The sequence below is a fragment of the Coregonus lavaretus genome (assembly GCF_964263955.1).
Source record: "Coregonus lavaretus genome assembly, chromosome: 22".
Classification (NCBI taxonomy): domain Eukaryota; kingdom Metazoa; phylum Chordata; class Actinopteri; order Salmoniformes; family Salmonidae; genus Coregonus; species Coregonus lavaretus.
This window is the reverse complement of record NC_140009.1, coordinates 17,853,776-17,874,530: the sequence shown is the minus strand read 5'-3', so window position 1 is coordinate 17,874,530 and position 20,755 is coordinate 17,853,776. Positions and strand designations below refer to the sequence as shown.

The following is a 20,755-nucleotide window of genomic DNA, read 5'->3' as shown; positions in this document are numbered from 1 at the left end:
GAACTGGAAAATCTGGTGCAGTCCATGAGGAGGAGATGCACTGCAGTACTTAATGCAGCTGGTGGCCACACCAGATACTGACTGTTACTTTAGATTTTGACCCCCCCTTTGTTAAGGTACACATTATTAAATTTCTGTTAGTCACGTCTGTGGAACTTGTTCAGTTTATGTCGCAGTTGTTGAATCTTATGTTCATACAAATATTTACACATGTTAAGTTTGCTGAAAATAAACGCAGTTGACAGTTGACAGTGAGAGGACCTTTCTTTGTTTGCTGTTTATATATCTCCCCTTTGACCTAGTGATTATTAAAGAATTTCAAACGCAATGTAATTTTAAAGTGTATAAAACGTCAAAACAGAAACTTCTACAAATTCATCTAATTGGGATCCTCTACAATAAAATATTAAAAAGCCTCAAACTTTTCAACATCTCCTTTTAATAAATAAAGAAATAACACAAAATACTGAGTCAAACGGTGCAGGGTCCCATATTTCATAGATACAGGTGTTGTCATCAAAAAGGGCAGATCTCCCAAATGTAATGCATGATTTAAGTGATCCTCCTTCCTCCCTGGATCCCATTGGTCAGCTGAGGGTCCAGTGTTGGCCGAGATTGGCCAAGTCACAGTTACTCATCACCACTTCACCTCCGTCTACTGTCAAGCATTTGCCCGAGGAGGGATTCTTTAGGAGAGAACCCTGTGCGCGCACACACACACACACACACAAATAAGAACAATAAATAAAAACAATAAAAGGCTATTGTGCGCTGTAAGTGACCACAATGCTCTGTTCTGCACTTGCCTCCTGAAAACAGTGCAGCATGAACATAGCTAATGTGTGTAACAGCATGTGTATACTGTAAAGTTGTTAATGTCCTTGTGTTGCATGACATACAAGCCTCAATCAGTAATGTGTCCTTGTGAAGAGGAAAAAATGGTTTCCACATACTGTATATGAAACAAACCCATGTACAAGACCTGCAGTAACACTTCCAGAGCAGTGGAGAAGATATTTATTATTAGAGTGTAAATGTGAAACTAATGAACCGATAAAATATATATATGTTGACAGTTTACAATGTCATGGTTACGTACCGGTGTGAAATGCCACACTTGCTCGGGGGCCACTGTAGTTCCTTTGCCCTTCAGGCGGCAGAAGTTTATGGACACCAGCGCCACCCCGGGGGTCGCTTGTAGACACAGCTGCTTACCTGTGTTGTGACGAAGCTCCTGGTGGGATGTGTACTCAAAATACTACACACAGAAATGTACTGTTAGAAAAAAATCTGTGTGGCAATTATAAACGTGCACACACGGCTCTGCATATTGTATATTTAAGCAATAAGGCCTGAGGGGGTGTGGTATATGGCCAATTACAGAGTGCCTGGATACAGCCCTTAGCCGTGGTATATTGGCCATATACCACAAACCCCAGAGGTGCCTTATTGCGATTATAAACGGGTTACCAACGTAATTAGAGCAGTAAAAATAAAATGTTTGTCATACCCGTGGTATATGGTCTGATATACTACGGCTGTCAGCCAATCAGCATTCAGGGCTCGAACCACCCAGTTTATATTTAGATTAAAGTACCTGGTTTCCTCCCATGTTGTGGCATGTGTATAAGATAACCGGTTTCCCACCCTTATTCTTTTCTCCCACATCCAGGCAAGTCTTTGAGCCGGAGTTCTTGAGCTGATAAAATATAATTTTTGCAGAATACAAATAAAAAAGTGAATGAGTATTTATAAACTGACAACCCAATTTCTAATGAAAGTTAATTAAATAACATTACCGCTCCAAACATGACAGGGGTGAGGTCTGGAACATAGGCCTCTGGGTAAACGTTGTGCAAGTACCATGTAAAGTTTTTGCAGTTTAGCTTCTCTTTGAGTTTGAGGCGTTCGGAGATGTCACCATATGTGTTCTGAGTGAACAGGAAGAATAACATTAAAACAATGATGGCGAGGTGTCATTTTTACATTATGTAAACAATAATGCAGGCTACAGTACAATACCACTCTTTACACAGAAGAGCGATGTGTAACTAACAGTGTGAGAACATTAGTGTCATGTGTAAAACATTTTGTGAGGGGACACTATTCCCAACCTCTTTGGCAATGGTGGCAGCCTTCTTGTTCCTGCGGTAGAAGATCTGCTTGTAGTCTTCCATCCAGACCTCAGCTAGGCGCACCTGGTTGCGGGTTATCACAGACGTGCCTTTGGGGAAGGTGTGAGGGCTCTTACTGCGGAATATATGTCCCACCACTGAACAGGGTATAATCTCCAGCTGGCCTCCACACTGCCACACCTACAATACATCACACAGGGCATTCCAGGTCACTGGAGTAGACACAGAAAAGGGCATGGACTGAATGGCTGAGGCACAAGCTTGGCGCAACAGTGACAAAATAAAAGTATCCTTGGGAAGACAGGAAGTAACCATGAAGGGAATCAGAGTACAGAACGAAGCAGTGTCTGCTTTGACCAGCAGAGGGCTAAAGTCTACATTAACCACCAACATCAGTCAGGCCAACATGATTGTTGATGTACTTCCTGCCCTTCCACATTCTGCATAACTTACCCTGAAGGACATCTCCACATTCTCACCTCCCCAGATCAACATCTTGTCGTCGTAGGTCCCGATGTGCTCAAAGTAAGTCTTAGAAATAGAGAACAGACCACCGGCAAAGGTAGGAGTCCTAGGAGTAGACAGTATATTTATGTTCAGTATGACATCAATTCACAAGTGAGTGTGTGTGTATAAAGTACCTGACAGGATACGTTTCATTCTTGCGTTGCTTTTTGTCTTTCTCAGGGATCTGCTCCCACCCAAAGATGAGGCTCCAGTCAAAGTTTCCACGGTTATGTGCACGAGCTGTGGCAAGGGGTTTGGTGAACTTCATGTTGTTTTGGTCGATGACGACAATCTCAGGGCTGACCACGGCAGTGGGCTTCTCCACTATCCGAGCCAGGAGGGGTTCCAGCCAGCCATTGAAGCACTCACCTAACCAGGGATGAAAAAGAGAGACACACAAACAGGCATATCATATTAATATATTCCCTCAATCATCTTCAGTTTCTTTTAACTGACTTATGTGATGACAATTTCAAATGTCAGATCTAAGAAGGGGCTTTGATGCTGCTGCTGCTGCTGCTTAGGAGTAGTATAAAATAGTTGATCAGCTGTCAAGAGAAGAAAGTGCCAGGAGCTTCCTGCAAGAAGACAGCCCTTCCTGACAAGGTCTGCCGTTTACAGATCCTATTAAATTACTAAAATTGTATTCTAATTCCTAATTCTATGGTTTGCAGTGTGTGCTGGAACACTCACAGTGGGCATCAAGGAAGGTGAGGATCTCTCCTTGAGCCGTCTGTGCCCCCAGTAGTCTGGCAGTGATTAACCCCTTCCTCTCCCGCTGTCGTAGCACACGCACAATCTTCAGCTGCAGGACATACTCATCCAGACGAGACTTCAGGTGATCTGAAAACCATTGCATGAGGATGGTAAAATGCAGCTGGATTACATCAATCCACTGAGGTAGATATGTATTCTACTGAGATAATTGCTACTGGGAGTTATTTAAGCAATAAGGCACGAGCAGGGTGTGGTATTTGGCCAATATGCCACGGCTAAGGGCTGTTCTTAAGCACGACGCAACGCGGAGTGCCCGGATACAGCCCTTAGCCGTGGTATATTGGCCATATACCACAAACCCCTGAGGTGCCTTATTGCTATTATAAACTGGTTACCAACGTAATTAGAGCAGTAAAAATAAATGGTTTTGTCATACCCGTGGTATACGGTCTGATATACCACAGCTGTCAGCCAATCAGCATTCAGGGCTCGAACCACCCAGTTTATAATATAAACTCTGGCATTGTTCTATAAATGTCACTGTGGAGAGGTACAAGAGAGCAGTAGGGTAATAACCCATGTGTTCCCATTTGCAAATGCTCTTATCAAACGTTTATGTAAAGTCTTAAAGGTCTGTGCCAGGACAGTGTCATGACTCTCCCTGCGTGAGGATCAAAGGCCTCACATCAGCAAATGGCCGACAACAACCAGACCCTCTTGCCCACAGGGGGCTGTGCCGGACTTGACACCTTAATACTGCCATAAACTAGAGAGGAGGAGAATCTCTCTGTCTTTGTCTGATCCTATCAATCACCCAGGGTCCGAGCTGGCTTTGGCAGGCTCACACGACTTGCGTTCGCTGTCCGTAACTAAACAGCACCTCACACTTGTAGATGACCAACTGGTTTATGTTTCAGAAACCGACGACACACAAAGGGGTGGGTGGTTCCTAAAACACAGAGGGGGATAATGATAGCTCATGACCACGACGAGCCATGTGGGGACCATAGGGGGGTCAAGGCTACATGTGAAAGATTGCTCACATGGAACAAGACTTGGCAAAATACGTGAAGGGGTGTCTAGTTTGCTGCCAGTTTCAACCCTCCAAGCCACTTCAGAGCACCCTTGCAGTGTCTTACCCTTGGAGCTCGATCCAGAACGACTGGGTCGGCCCAGTTGCCAGGTCGGCAAGAGGCAACAATTATCTCCTCACAGTGATTTGCGCATTCACAAAGTGGGTGGAGTGCCTGCCCGCACCCAATGACACAGCGGAAACCACGGCCGTTCTTTTGCTCAACCACATTTTCAGTCGTTTCGGCCTGCCAGGAGCAACCGTGGACAGCGACAGAGGAACCCATTTTTCGGCTGCTGTAATGACCGAGCTGTGGCGGCTCCTGGGAGTCAAAGCTAAACTCCACATCGCGTACCACCCTTGGAGCTCCGGCAGGGTAGAAAGGAGCAACCAAACAATCGTCACAATCTTGAGGAAATATGTGGCAGCCAACCACAAAGATTGGGACCTCAAACTCCCACTCGTATTGAGGGCGATCAGAGCCACACACAACATGTCTATGTGAATAACACCATTTGAGATGACGGGCCGGCAAATGACGCTTCCACTGCATCTCCTGTACCAACCGGGAGATGTCGCCGCGTACACGGCCCATCAATGTGTGATGGACTTGCGAACCCACCTCCAGACTACCTTTGCGTACGCTCAAGGAAAGTTGGAAAGAAGTTTGGAAGGTGACAAGACCCATTACGACAAAAAGGCCTCACACCAGGAGTTTGAGGTCGGGGATACGGTGTTACTACGTATACACCAAACCCGTGGCCATTGTGAAAAAGTTCCTGCCCCACTGGACAGGGCCACATGAGATTGTGTTAAAGCTGTCACCTGTTGCTTATCAAATCAGAATCAGCAAAGGTCGACAGAACATCACGTTCAAGTGGGTCCACAGGAACCAAATCAAGTTGTACAGTCCCGAATGGATAGAAACCTAGCCAATCAGAGGTACTAACAACATTTTTAAGTATCCTCAGCTGATCCCTTCCAGGAGGTCAGTACATTGCACCTAACATCTTTTCTTCTCTTCCCAGCTACAAGACACACATTTCGTTGTCATTGTTGATATTGTCCTGCGTTGTGCTGTTCAAAATAGGAAAATCAGCTACATTTGATTTTCTTTCAAAAAAACTAACAAAACAACAAATAATCAAACAATATCCTTTGGATGATACTGACAATCTGCTCCCTGGTCAAAACCAACCCAGCAGATGTACTCACGAGTGGACCCCCTACGGGAATCGTTCTCCGTGATGATCCAGGACTCCTTATAACCAACTGCAGAGTACACACGCAGAGGGTGTACGTCCTAGATGCAGAGAACATGTACCGCCAACACATTTCCCCTGCGGCACATATGAGTTGGGCCGGGGCTGACTGGACCACCCAGGCAGTTAAGCACGCTCAGCTAGACACTGCCCACATGTTGGCCTAACTCCAAAAGTTCACAGTCACCCTGTCAGAACTAGCAGAGCCCAGGCGAGAAAAACGATTCCTCGGGGCGCTACTCTCAATAGGTGCAGCCGTAGGGTCACTATTTGCTCTAGGTACCACTGCCGTCAACGCAGTCTAGCCATGGTCAAAATAAATGTTAGGGAGATTACTGAAGAGATGCCACTTATCCAGCAACAGATGCAATCACAGGCACTCAGGTGGCAGTATGTGGGAAGGTCTCTCCAGGACACTATTCTGGTGGTAAACACACACGCTACTCTCCTGAACAAAAATCATCCTGTCGGTCATGAACCATGACTATTGCCCATGTCCAATTGGTTCGATTGTTGTTGGAGGATTTTCTCCTTGAAGTTAGCTCTTCTATGGACCACTTGTCCATGAATAGAATCCCCTCATATCTAGTGTCCTTCTCAATGGTGCACAACATATTGACCTCAGCTACCATAACCATGATAAAGCCATTACAGTCACACCTGGCCTATAGTTTGGGGTCTGAAATTCCAATACACGTTGATGTTAATCGAAATGAAGTGGGATTTTTACTGACGCTGCCGGTTGTTGAACTGGAGAATATCTATAGGTTGAAAACAGTTGTAAACGTAGGATTTTGGCGCGACAACACCCATGTGAAAATCATCACACCTCCAGTCGTAGCTTATCAGGAACACAATCCAGATTTCTATCTCACCCCTACTTGTGTCCTAGCAAACCCTTTGGCAGGGATAACACTGAGCGCCTTTGTGGCCTTAAGACTGTCACCAGCGAAGAACGCTGTAGAGCCAAACTAACAGCAAGAGGTGGAGTCACCACCACGCAAGTGGAAGTAGTAGGGAATCAATGGCTGATTAACACCCCAGTCACGTCCGCCACTATGACTTACAAACGCCATGACTCAACCACCCAACTGAACCTCCCCAATCAGACAATTTTTGTTAAGGTACGAGAGAGGGCGATTATCCACAGACGACCTAGCCCTATACCAATTTCCTGACGACAGGATAGACACAGATATTGAAATGCCTGACGCTTTTGCTAAACGTTCCCTTGAGTTACCACCAAATTCAGTACGAGGGACCAATGACTGTTGAACTTAGCATACTGAATGAGGCACTTTTAGTTGACCCGATTGGCTATAAAGACAAAAGATTGGTCTGTCACCCGCTCTTGGACGGTGCCGGACAGTATCCTTGTCTTACCATGATCCTTGGTTTTATTGCCCTTGGCGTGTGCACCTACTATGTACACAGGCGCACACGCGCAATGGAAGACCTAATGAGGTCTTATGCTAGGATCACCTATGGGACGAAAGCAATCCCGATTTTCAGAAAACTGGCAATAGATTCCAAAACCCCATCAGGTGACCCATCCACAGCATCCCCAGCTTCTTCCCCAGAGTTCGTTAGGTCAGCCCTGTAGTGCCACCAATGGAAGCTTTGTCATTGAGCATGCCATTTAGAGAGCACCTTAACTACCCCCCTTCAAGTAGGATCGCCCTAGATATGACAGACAAATGTCATGATAGAGTCATTTAACCAAGACCATGGGCGTACATAGAATAAGAGTCCAAGTAGATGATTAAGGTGGGGAACTATATTTTGTTGTGTTTTTATTCTTTGATTTTGTATTTCCTTTGACACTAAGGAAGTGATATTGCCACAAACAAGTTCCCCATACGACCACCAGTTAGTGCCACAACGCCGCCCATTTGGGGAAGAAATGTAATGATGTATTGCTTGAGTGTTGTGCGTTGTTAACGTCTGTGTAAGTTACTGCCTAGATCTACCAGCCTGGACAACCGGACGACGGGCCCGCAACGATGATCCACAAGCAGGACATCCCGTGGTCATTTATTTTATGGTGGGTTGCAAACTTGCAGAATCTTACCCACAGGGGGGCTGTGCCGGTCTTGACACCTTAATACTGCCATAAATTAGAGAGGAGGAGAATCTCTCTGGCATTCTAGTATGGGTGAAAAGAATGCCTTTGTTTCAGAGACTTTTTGCCGCCCAAAAACTTCAACATCCAATAATGAACATTGGGACAATATATTTCAACATCCAAACATTGGGAATGATGAGAAATGGAATATGGAAAATAAATGTCTATTTTGAGATGTCATTAAAAATAGTATAAAGGCATTATAACAAAAACATTGACTTGAAGAGCTTTTACACTGTGTATATCAGGCTTACATCCTTTACCTTGTGTAGAAAATATCAAGGAGGAAGACAATGTTTTCGTGAAGATAGGAATGTGATTTTAGCTTTCTAACAAGATCATAGTGATAATAATACTTTTGCCTCGTAACTAGCCACGCCCGAGGGAGCTCAGAGAGCGTGTCAGTATGACGGAAACGCCCCTCTTTACCAGAGTGCATAAAATATTGAGATAAGAATTATCAGATCAGACTAGACAGACCTCAAGCTGCAGCTTTTGTCCATATTGGTCCCGATCCTGAAAATCAACACGAGGTGAAGACGACAAAGTTGCCTCCACTAACAATCAATGTTACAGTACTTAGAACAGCTACTCAGCCGTATCTAAGAAAGTGAATTTAAGTGGGACCATCCTGTTACTCTCTTCAAGCCATCGTCTACTACACTGCTCTCATCACCCCACAGGGGATAATCGACATGGCTGATTAGCCATCCTCAGAAGACCACTTCCAGAACGAGTGAAAGTAAACAGACAACTAAGAAGGACATTGTGGACAATCTGAGCCTTACATCTAAAAGGCCATCTGAAGAGAAGGCCCAATCGACCCCTTCCCACAAAGGCCTGGGTCCAACAGAGATACACAACAAAGACCTCCAACACATACAATGCCTTGCAAAAGTATTCATCCCCCTTGGAGTTTTTCCTATTTTGTTGCATTACAACCTGTAATTTAAATAGATTTTTATTTGGATTTCATGTAATGGACATACACAAAATAGTGGAAGTGAAAGAAATTACTTGTTTCAAAATATTCTACAAAATAAATAGCGGAAAGTGGTGCGTGCATATGTCTTCACCCCCTTTACTATGAAGCCCCTAAATAAGATCTGGTGCAACCAATTACCTTCAGAAGAAGTCACATAATTTGTTAAATAAAGTCCACCTGTGTGCAATCTAACTGTCACATGATCTCAGTATATATACACACCTGTTCTGAAAGGCCCCAGAGTCTGCAACACCACTAAGCAAGGGGCACCACCAAGCAAGCGGCAACATGAAGACCAAGGAGCTCTCCAAAACAGGTCAGGGACAAAGTTGTGGAGAAGTACAGATCAGGGTTGGGTTATAAAAAAAATATCAGAAACTTTGAACATCCCACGGAGCACCATTAAATACATTATTAAAAAATTGAAAGAATATGGCACCACAACAAACCTGCCAAGAGAGGGCCGCCCACCAAAACTCACGGACCAGGCAAGGAGGGCATTAATCAGAGGCGCAACAAAGAGACCAAAGATAACCCTGAAGGAGCTGCAAAGCTTCACAGTGGAGATTGGAGTATCTGTCCATAGGACCACTTTAAGCCGTACACTCCACAGAGCTGGGCTTTATGGAAGAGTGGCCAGAAAAAAGCCATTGTTAAAGAAAATAATAAGCAAACACGTTTGGTGTTCGCCAAAAGGTATGTGGGATACTCCCCCAAACATATGGAAGAAGGTACTCTGGTCAGATGAGACTAAAATTGAGCTTTTTGGCCATCAAGGAAAACGCTTTGTCTGGCGCAAACCCAACACCTCTCATCACCCCGAGAACACCATCCCCACAGTGAAGCATGGTGGTGGCAGCATCATGCTGGGGGATGTTTTTCATCGGCAGGGACTGGGAAACTGGTCAGAATTGAAGGAATGATGGATGGCGCTAAATACAGGGAAATTCTTGAGGGAAACCTGTTTCAGTCTTCCAGAGATTTGAGACTGGGACAGAGGTTCACCTTCCAGCAAGACAATGATCCTAAGCATACTGCTAAAGCAACATTCGAGTGGTTTAAGGGGAAACATTTAAATGTCTCGGAATGGCCTAGTCAAAGCCCAGACCTCAATCCAATTGATAATCTGTGGTATGACTTAAAGATTGCTGTACACCAGCGGAACCCATCCAACTTGAAGGAGCTGGAGCAGTTTTGCCGTTGAAGAATGGGAAAAAATCCCAGTGGCTAGATGTGCCAAGCTTAGAGAGACATACCCCAAGAGACTTGCAGCTGTAATTGCTGCAAAAGGTGGCTCTACAATGTATTGACTTTGGGGGGGGGGGGTGAATAGTTATGCACGCTCAAGTTCAGTTTTTTTCTTGTTTGTCTCGCACCAAAAAACATTTTGCATCTTCAAAGTGGTAGGCATGCTGTGTAAATCAAATGATACAACCCCCCCCCCCAAAAAAAATATATATTTTAATTCAAAGTATGGGTGGTCCTCTGTAGCTCAGCTGGTAGAGCACGGCGCTTGTAACGCCAAGGTAGTGGGTTCGATCCCTGGGACCACCCATACAAAAAAATTAAAAATAATAATAATGTTTGCACGCATGACTAAGTCGCTTTGGATAAAGCGTCTGCTAAATGGCATATTATTATTATGGTTGTAAGGCAACAAAATAGGAAAAATGCCAAGGGGGGTGAATACATTCGCAAGCCACTATAAATACATGCATGGCTTTTCTTCCCAAACGGGCAGCAGTTCGGGGCAAAGTATTAGGATTACTGTGAGCGTAGGTCCATGTGTATCCAAGTGTTCTCTCTCTTTAACTCGCCATCTTTTGTAACAAGTGTCATATTGTGTTAGTCCGCTAGGGACCCGTTTTCATTGTATTAAGTTTCTAATCCCTACCTATACCGTGTACGTGTTTGTATCTTGTGTTATCATTTTTAATTAGTAATTAAATCAATTTGATCAGTAAGAACCGGGTTCGTGCAGACTTAAAGAGTCTGACTTTCAGAATGAGACTGATGAGGTAAATTATTAATAAATGACTCTTAAATGATAAACGATATCTAGATATCTTTAGAGTTAATTCGGGAAACGGTAACTCGTTAAACAACTTTTCCCGTGGTGCCGCAAATTCCTAACCATTTAATTGATACATGATTAATTTAATCTAGTAACAATTAAACATAGTAGGTAGCTTAGTGGTTAAGAGCGTTGTGCCAGTAACCGAAAGGTCACTGGTTCTAATCTCCGAGCAGACTAGGTGAAAAATCTGTCGATGTGCCCTTGAGCAAGGCACTTAACCCTAATTGCTCATGTAAGTCGCTCTGGATAAGAGCGTCTGCTAAATGACTAAAATGTCAATGTAAAAATGTAATTATTAGATAAATAATAGACATCACAATAATGAAAGTCACGTCACGACAAGTCTGTCACTTTCAGTCAGGCTTACAACACCTTTCATACCGCACTCACCATCTGTGCTAGCATCATCCACCAGTAATATCTCTGTGAGCAGGGAGGCAGGGGCAGTGTGCAGGACGCTATAAACGGTCCGCAGGAGGGTGGACCATGCCTCATTGTGGAACACAATGATCACACTGGTGGTGGGGAGAGGAGGGCAGTGCCGGAACCTTTGACCCACACAACTGTCAAAGACAACAAAGTGGCTATTCTCCAAGGGATCTGCTAGATGAGCTTCGATTGTACACAACATATGGATGGATTATAAACATCATCCATATACAGTGCATTCAGAATGTATTCAGACCCCTTCCCTTTTTTCACCACGTTACATTACATTACAGCTTTATTCTAAAATGTATTAAAATTACTTTTTTTTCCCCTCAATCTACACACAATACCTCATAATGACAAAGTGAAAACAGGTTTTAGAATTGTTTTGCACATTTATAAAAAATACGTTCTTTACATAAGTATTCAGACCCTTTGCTATGAGACTCGAAATTGAGCCCAGGTGCATCCTGTTCCCACTTATCATCCATGAGATGTTTCTACAACTTGATAGGAGGTAAATTCAATTGATTGGACATGATTTGGAAAGGCACACACCTGTCTATATATAAGGTCCCACAGTTGACAGTGCACGTCAGAGCAAAACCCAAGCCACGAGGTCAAAGGAATTGTCCGTAGAGCTCCGAGACATTGTGTCTAGGCACAGATCTGGGGAAGGGTACCAAAACATTTTTGCAGCATTGAAGAACACAGTGGCCTCCATCATTCTTAAAAAGGAAGAAGTTTGGAACCACCAAGACTCTTCCTAGAGCTGGCCACTTGGCCAAACTGAGTAATCAGGGGAGAAGGGACTTGGTCAGGGAGGTGACCAAGAACTCAAATGGTGACTGACAGAGCTCCAGAGTTCCTCTGTGGAGATGGGAGAACCTTCCAGAAGGACAACCATCTCTGCAACACTCCACCAAAGCAGGCCTTTATGGTAAAGTGACCTGACGGAAGCCACACCTCAGTAAAAGGCACATGACAGCCCACTTGGAGATTGAGAGTCCTTCAGTTGCCTTTTGGCAGACTATGAGAAACAAGATTCTCTAGTCTGATGAAACCAAGATTGAACTCTTTGGCCTGAATGCCAAGTGTCACTTCTGGAGGAAACCTGGCACCATCCATACGGTGAAGCATGGTGGTGCCAGCATCATGCTGTGGGGATGTTTTTCAACAGCAGGGACTGGGAGACTAGTCAGGATTGAGGGAAAGATGAACGTACAGAGTAAAGATGAACGTACAGAGTAAAGTACAGAGAGATCCTTGATGAAAAACTTATTCAGAACGCTCAGGACCTCAGACTGGGGCGAAGGTTCAATTTCCAACAGGACAACGACCCTAAGCACACAGCCAAGACAACTCAGGAGTGGCTTCTGGACAAGTCTCTGAATGTCCTTGAGTGGCCCAGCCAGAGCCTGGACTTGAACCTGATCGAACATCTCTGGAGAGACCTGAAAATAGCTGTGCAGTGACGCTCCCCATCCAACCTGACAGAGCTTGAGAGGATCTGCAGAGTATCAAGTTCCTTGGTGTCCACATCACCAACAAACTATCATGGTCCAAAACACACCAAGACAGTTGTGAAGAGGGCACGACAACACCTTTTCCCCCCCTCAGGAGACTGAAAAGGTTTGGCATGGGTCCCCAGATCCTCAAAAAGTTATCCAGCTGCACCATCGAGAGCATCCTGACCGGTTGCATCACCGCCTGGTATGGCAACTGCTCGGCATCTGACCGTAAGCGCAACAGAGGGTAGTGCGTACAGACCAGTACATCACTGGGTCCAAGCTTCCTGCCATCAAGGACCTATATACTAGGCGGTGTCAGAGGAAGGCCCCAAAAAGTGTCAAAGACTCCAGCCACCCAAGTCATAGACTGTTCTCTCTGCTACCGCACGGCAAGCGGTACCGGAGAGCCAAGTCTAGGACCAAAAGGCTCCTTAACAGCTTGTACCCCTAAGCCATAAGACTGCTGAACAATTAATAAAATGACCACCCGGACTATTCACATTAACCCCCCTCCCCCCCTTTGTTTTTACACTGCTCCTACTCGCTGTTTATTATCTCTGCATAGTCACTTTACCCCTACCTACATGTACAAATTACCTCGACTAACCTGTACCCCCGCACATTGACTCGGTACCCCCTGTATATAGCCTCGTTATTTTATTTAGTAAATATTTTCTTAACTCTATTTCTTGAACTGCATTGTTGGTTAAGGGCTTGTAAGTAAGCATTTCATGGTAAGGTCTACACCGGTTGTATTCGGTGCACGTGACAAATAACATTTTATTTGAAGAATGGGAGATTGAGTCTCATAGCAAAGAGTCTGAATACTTATGTAAAGAACTTATTTTTCATAAAATGTGCAAAAAAAATCCAAAAACCTCTTTTCGCTTTGTCATTATGAGGTCTTGTGTGTACACCAAGCACAGGTGTTCCAAGCTTGTGGCGTCATACCCAAGACGAATCGAGGCTGTAATCTCTGCCAAAGGGGCTTCAACAAAGTAGTGAGAAAAGGGTCTGAATACTTTTGTAAATGTAACATTTCCGTTTCTAAAAACCTGTTTTTGCTTTCTTTGTCATTGTGGGGTATTGTGTGTAGATTGATGAGGGGAAAAAAACTACTTAATCCATTTTAGAATAAGGCTGTAACGTAACAAAATGTGGAAGTAGTCAAGGGGTCTGAATACTTTCTGAATGCACTGTATATGGACATACTGTACATATCACTCCAAACTAGCTTTCTTTCAGTCCCCCTGTACTCACTCTGGGTGGCGCGTGTCATTACCCAGGCTGCGGTGCAGGGAGATACGGTCGCTGGCAAATTGGTTGAAACAATTTTTGGTCAGCCCATCCTGCTTCTCTTTAATCTCTGCAGAGGTCATCCTGCCCATCACAAATGGTCGGCCGTAGGCCCCGGGGCCCTCTGGGTCCTGTAGGGGCCTATCCAGGTGAGGTTGAAGCTCATCTCTGCTGTAGAACCCGGGTGGACAGCGGGGATCAAAGGGGTTAGTCTCAGGCTCTGAGGGAGGGGGCAGGGGGGCACCGATCTGAAATCCCATGTTTGACACAGCACCTCTGACCACACCCATCACCTGTGACTGTTTGTTCGACAGCTCCCGGAGCCAGGGTTCAGGCGAAATCCCACCTCCCACGTCGTACTGCATGACGAGCAGCAGGACCAGGAAGAGGGAACCCGCTAGAATGGCAAGCTTAAAGGGAAGGGTGTGATGGCGGGAGAATGCACGCATCGTGCCGGCGTACCGGAGAAAGACTGCAGGGCTGAAACAGGAGTGATAAAGACATGAGTCAAGTGATGACTCAATTGCATTTGACTGTCCCGAGAAGTCCATTTATCAAACCATCCCAAATACAACTAACTAAATACTATTGTTAATTGAGAATAATTTCTAACAACATTCCTAACATAGTTTACAGTAACTAGTATCTGTCAGAGTAATCAGTTCTACATTCTACAATAGCAAAAGGAAACAGGGAGTCATGGGACACCTCTGAGAAGCTTCATTGTGTGATATGTAAATAGAGTGCCTGATAAAAGCTTTGTCCTCTAGGAACAACAGACAAAGCTGTCGTATCCTCTCTTGTAGCACTTCCCTTCACACTTTTGTGTGTATAACTATGGCTTTCTATTTGTCCGTGTGAGGTACAATGAAAGTTGTGGATAGAATAAAAACATTTGAGAGGAGACGTAAACTGGCTAATCTTGAATTTGACCAAACAAACAGAGCCTCCAAAAACACTGACCTTATGCTGAACTGGAGCCTGTCATTCATATCTCTACATAAGAGGATTAGGCTACACAAGTTCCTCATTCATTTATTATAAACAGCTGGAAGAAATATGTTTACTGTAAAAGAAACAGGAAAAGGTAACTCATGTATGCCAGCCATAATATTGCTCAGTCTGAAGTAGGGTGGTCACAATTCCAGTATCGTGATACTCAGAAGTAGTGTGGAAAGGAAACAAAACATGAAGCGGATTTAATTTCTGGAGGAAAACAGTCCTAATGTTAGAAACAGCATTGTTGTCACCTAGAGTCACATTTGTTTATTTTGCAAGCTATAGCACCCACCATTTTACATAAAGTAGGTTTTTATAGGACCATAGAGTTTAGTCTAATTAGTGTTTTGTCATGGAAAATCTGGTATCATAGTCTTCAAACTAGGGTTGTCGCGATACTATCTGATTACCTTACAGACATAAAGTGCCTGCTTTACTTAAATGCATAATTTGTTCTAGTTTAGGCTGATTAAATCATGACAAATTAGCCGATAGACCATAATGTTGAAAATTCACTCTGCTTCATGAATGTCTCCTCATCAAATCCTCTTTATGTGACAGTTGTTCCATCTGCCACGCTCACCTTTTGCTGCACTATCAGTGGTGTAAAGTACTACTTAAGTCATTTGTTGGGGTATCTGTACTTTACTATTTATGTTTGACAACTTTTACTACACTTCTAAAGAAAATAATGTACTTTTTACTCTACACATTTCCCATGACACCAAAAAGTAAGTTACATTTTGAATGCTTAGCAGGACAGTAAAATCCAATTCACACACTTACTGTATCTAGAGAACATCACTGGTCATTTCTACTGCCTCTTATCTGGCGGACTCACTAAACACAAATGCATAGTTTGTAAATGATGTCTGAGTGTGCCGTCTGGTTTGCTTAATATAAGGAATGTGAAAGTGTATATACAGTGCCTTCGGAAAGTATTCAGACCCCTTGACTTTTTCCAAATTTTGTTACGTTACAGCCTTATCCTAAAATGGATTAAATATTTTTAAAATCCTCAGCAATCTACACAAAATACCCCACATTTTAGCTAACAGAAATACCTTATTTACATACGTTTTCAGACCCTTTGCTATGAGACTCGAAATTGAGCTTAGGTGCATCCTGTTTCCATTGATCTTCCTTGAGATATTTCTACAACTTGATTGGAGTCCACCTGTGGTAAATTCAATTGATTGGACATGATTTGGAAAGGCACACACCTGTCTATATAAGGTCCCACAGTTGACAGTGCATGTCAGAGTAAAAACCAAGCCATGAGGTCGAAGAAATTGTCCGTAGACCTCCGACACAGGATTGAAGGTCCCCAAGAACACAGTGGCCTCCAAGTTTGGAACCACCAAAACTCTTCCTAGAGCTGGCCGCCCGGCCAAACTGAGGAATCGGGGGAGAAGGGCCTTGGTAAGGGAGGCGATCAAGAACCCGATGGTCACTGACAGAGCTCTGGAGTTCCTCTGTGGAGATGGGAGAAACTTCCAGAAGGACAACCATCTCTGCAGCACTCCACCAATCAGGCCTTTATGGTAGAGTGGCCAGACGGAAGCCACTCCTCAGTAAAAGGCACATGACAGCCCGCTTGGAGTTTTCCAAAAGGCACCTAAAGACTCTCAGACTATGAGAAACAAGATTCTCTGGTCTGATGAAACCAAGATTGAACTCTTTGGCCTGAATGCCAAACGTCATGTTTGGAGGCAACCTGGCACCATCCCTACGGTGAAGCATGGTGGTGGCAGCATCATGCTGTGGGGATGTTTTTCAGCGGCAGGGACTGGGAGACTAGTCAGGATTGAGGCAAAGTACAGAGAGATCCTTCATGAAAACCTGCTCCAGAGCGCTCAGGACCTCAGACTGGGGTGAAGGTTCACCTTCCAACAGGACAACAACCCTAAGAACACAGCCAAGACAACGCAGGAGTGGCTTCAGGACAAGTCTCTGAATGTCTTTGAGTGGCCCAGCCAGAGCCCGGACTTGAACCCCATCAAACATCTCTGGAGAGACCTGAAAACAGCTGTGCAGCAACGCTCCCCATCCAACTTGACAGCGCTTGAGAGGATCTACAGAGAAGAATGGGAGAAACTCCCCAAACACAGGTGTGCCAACCTTGTCGCGTCATACCCAAGAAGACTCAATGCTGTAATCGCTGCCAAAGGTGCTTCAACAAAGTACTGAGTAAAGGGTCTGAACACTTATGTATTGTAAAAATGTCTAAAAACCTGTTTTTGCTTTGTCATTATGGGGTATTGTGTGTCAATTAATGAGGATTTTTATTTATTTAATACATTTTAGAATAAGGCTGTAACATAAAATGTGGAAAAAGTAAAGGGGTCTGAATACATTCTGAAGGCACTGTGTGTATGCATACATGCATACATACATACAGTCCCCTGTAGCTCAGTTGGTAGAGCATGGCGCTTGCAACACCAGTGTTGTGGGTTCGTTTCCCACGGGGCCAGTATGAAAATATATGCACTCACTAACTGTAAGTCACTCTGGATAAGAGCGTCTGCTAAATGACTCAAATGTAATACAGTCGTGGTCTAACATTTTGAGAATGACAAGTATTGGTCTTCACAAAGTTTGCTGCTTCAGTGTTTTTAGATATTTTTGTCAGATGTTACTATGGTATACTGAAGTATAATTACAAGCATTCCATAAGTGTCAAAGGCTTTTATTGACAATTACATTACGTTTCTTTTTCAAGACCTCTGCAATCTGCCCTGGCATGCTGTCAATTAACTTCTGGGCCACATCCTGACTGATGGCAGCCCATTCTTGCATAATCAATGCTTGGAGTTTGTTAGTCCACCCGCCTCTTGAGGATTGACCACAAGTTCTCAATGGGATTAAGGTCTGGGGAGTTTCCTGGCCATGGACCCAAAATGTCGATGTTTTGTTCCCCGAGCCACTTAGTTATCACTTTTGCCTTATGGCAAGGTGCTCCATCATGCTGGAAAAGGCATTGTTCGTCACCAAACTGTTCTTGGATGGTTGGGAGAAGTTGCTCTCGGAGGATGTGTTGGTACCATTCTTTATTCATGGTTGTGTTCTTAGGCAAAATTGTGAGTGAGCCCACAAACAATCGGAAAGGGGATTCAGAGAAAATGACTTTACCCCAGTCCTCAGCAGTCCAATCCCTGTACCTTTTGCAGAATATCAGTCTGTCCCAGATGTTTTTCCTGGAGAGAAGTGGCTTCCTCGCTGCCCTTCTTGACACCAGGCTTTCCTCCAAAAGTCTTTGCCTCACTGTGCGTGCAGATGCACTCACACCTGCCTGCAGCCATTCCTGAGCAAGCTCTACACTGGTGGTGCCCTGATCCCGAGACAGTCCTGGCGCTTGCTGGACTTTCTTGGGCGCCCTGAAGCCTTCTTCACAACAATTGAACCTCTCTCATTGAAGTTCTTGATGATCCGATAAATGGTTGATTTTGGTGCAATCTTACTAGCAGCAATATCCTTGCCTGTGAAGCCCTTTTTGTGCAAAGCAATGATGACGGCACATGTTTCCTTGCAGGTAACCATGGTTAACAGAGGAAGAACAATGATTTCAAGCACCACCCTCCTTTTAAAGCTTCCAGTCTGTTATTCTAACTCAATCAGCATGACAGAGTGATGTCCTCGTCAACACTCACCTGTGTTAACGAGAGCATCACTGACATGATGTCAGCTGGTCCTTTTGTGGCAGGGCTGAAATGCAGTGGAAATGTTTTTTGGGGGATTAAGTTCAACTTCATGGCAAAGAGGGACTTTGCAATTCATTGCAATTCATCTGATCACTCTTCATAACATTCTGGAGTATATGCAAATTGCCATCATAAAAACTGAGGCAGCAGACTTTGTGAAAATTAATATTTGTGTCATTCTCAAAACTTTTGACCACGACTGTACATACTGCTTTTGGAAAGTATTCAGACCCTTTGACTTTTTCTACATTTTGTTACGTTATAGCTTTATTCTAAAATTGATTAAATCGTTTTTTCCTCATCTATCTACACTCAAAAATGTATGGGTTCAACAAGTGTTCTTCTAAGATCCTCAAAGTTCTTTGAAGAACCTTAGGGTTCTTGGCACTGAAAATGGCCCCCAAAAGGTTCTTCCAAGAACCTAACTGACCAACTGAAACATTTGGATTTGAATTTGAAAGGACAGCAGGTGCAGGCACTAAACTGAAAAGGTTAATATTTCCTCAATTTAAGATAAGGTTTGTCCCTTATATGATCTAAATTGATATTGTTTTATGATGACACAATCTTTTCATATTTGTGCAAATCTTTCTAAAACAGAAAATGGACACAATTCATAGGATATCAATCAACAAAGAGGTAAGAATATGTATGCTATAAGAATATGTTGAAGGCTAGCTGTATTGGGTGCAGATGACTGAACTGCTCACTTTTGTGTCGGTGTCTGCAGGTATACAGACGAGGAGGCATACAAAGGTATGTCAAATTGGTATTGATATGTTATGCAGATCACATTTACCATCCTCCTCCCTTACCTCTTCAATAAATATCCCATAGGCTTCTACATTATGGACAAGGTATGTGTATGAAAACCATTATTAAAACAGTTTTTCATTCACATTTAACACAAAAACCAAGGTATGAATACTGTCGTGTGCATGTTTTGTTAAACATCTGTATAATTACTACTTTTTGGATTCACAGACTTCACCCTCCCTACACCTCTGATGAATTTAAAAAGGAAACCTGTTCAATCACCATCCACTGCAAAATAATTCTGGGTATGGATATGGAGAACATCAACACATTAACATCAACATGCCAGAGGATATACCCATTGGACTTGGGGCTCTGCTGGGAGTTTACCTCATATTTTGATTTTTCTGCTTTGCCATTAAAATCATAATAAACACTGACAAAAATATTATGTTATTGTTATGCGTATTCTTATTATCAATAATAATGTAGTTTAAAAATTAACCCCAAAAGGTTATTCAAAACGTTCCCCCCCAGTTTCAATTCAAATAACCCCTAAAGGATACTCCAGGAACCTTTTATTTTTAGACAGTACACAGAATGCCCCATAATGACAAAGCAAAAACTGTTTTTTAGTGCTGAGCACTTGCATACCAAGCAGATAATGATAACTATTTATTATCTATATCAAGGTTTCCCAAAATCGGTCCTGGAGCACCCCTGGGTGCAAGTCTGGGGTTTGCCCTAGCACTACACAGCTGATTTAAATAGTCAAAGCTTGATGATGAGTTGGTTATTTGAATCAGATGTGTAGTGTACCCAAAACGTGTGCCAGGACCCAGTTTGGGAAAACCTGATCTACATGACCACATATCATATTCCACATGAATTATGAATGAATTATGAGAGCTTTAGAACCCATCCTTGTCAGTCAACCACCCCATGTTAGGAATAATAAATGAGTATGCCACTCACCTTTTTATCTGAAAACCAGACCCCCCAGAGGTAGCCTACTTCAAGCCAAATTTCAGGAATCTAGCCACTTTGTCTTCTATCTCTTCTTTGTGAAACAGTTCAAAACTGCAATGTGGTTACCTGTACTGACTCCACTTGGCATTGAACGCAGCAGGTGTGTGTCATTACACTGATAACAACTGGTAACACAGGCTGCATTCAATTCTTC

At 43.6% G+C, this 20,755-nt stretch overlaps 1 protein-coding gene across 1 annotated transcript; it reads right to left on the bottom strand.

The window, feature by feature from the left end:
- Positions 1-516: 516 nt before the first annotated feature.
- On the bottom strand, positions 517-20,601 carry LOC311150112 (polypeptide N-acetylgalactosaminyltransferase 6-like). Its single transcript, XM_084187398.1, has 11 exons — positions 20,548-20,601; positions 14,081-14,596; positions 11,271-11,443; positions 3,336-3,485; positions 2,777-3,011; positions 2,589-2,706; positions 2,115-2,315; positions 1,800-1,931; positions 1,598-1,699; positions 1,100-1,258; positions 517-701 (listed from the first exon to the last, which is right to left on the bottom strand). The coding sequence occupies exons 2-11, from the start codon at positions 14,563-14,565 to the stop codon at positions 588-590; spliced, it is 1,869 nt and encodes a 622-aa protein (XP_084043524.1). The 5' UTR covers positions 14,566-14,596; positions 20,548-20,601; the 3' UTR covers positions 517-587.
- Between the last annotated feature and the right edge of the window lie 154 nt (positions 20,602-20,755).

Excerpts from the sequence above, each read along its gene's own strand:
- LOC311150112 (XM_084187398.1), bottom strand. The coding sequence starts at position 14,565 with ATGCGTGCATTCTCCCGCCATCACACCCTTCCCTTTAAGCTTGCCATT. Across the intron at positions 1,932-2,114 it reads CTGCCACCATTGCCAAAGAG|AACACATATGGTGACATCTC; the intron begins GTTGGGAATAGT and ends CTGTTCACTCAG. Across the intron at positions 1,259-1,597 it reads ACAACATGGGAGGAAACCAG|TATTTTGAGTACACATCCCA; the intron begins GTACTTTAATCT and ends TTCTGTGTGTAG.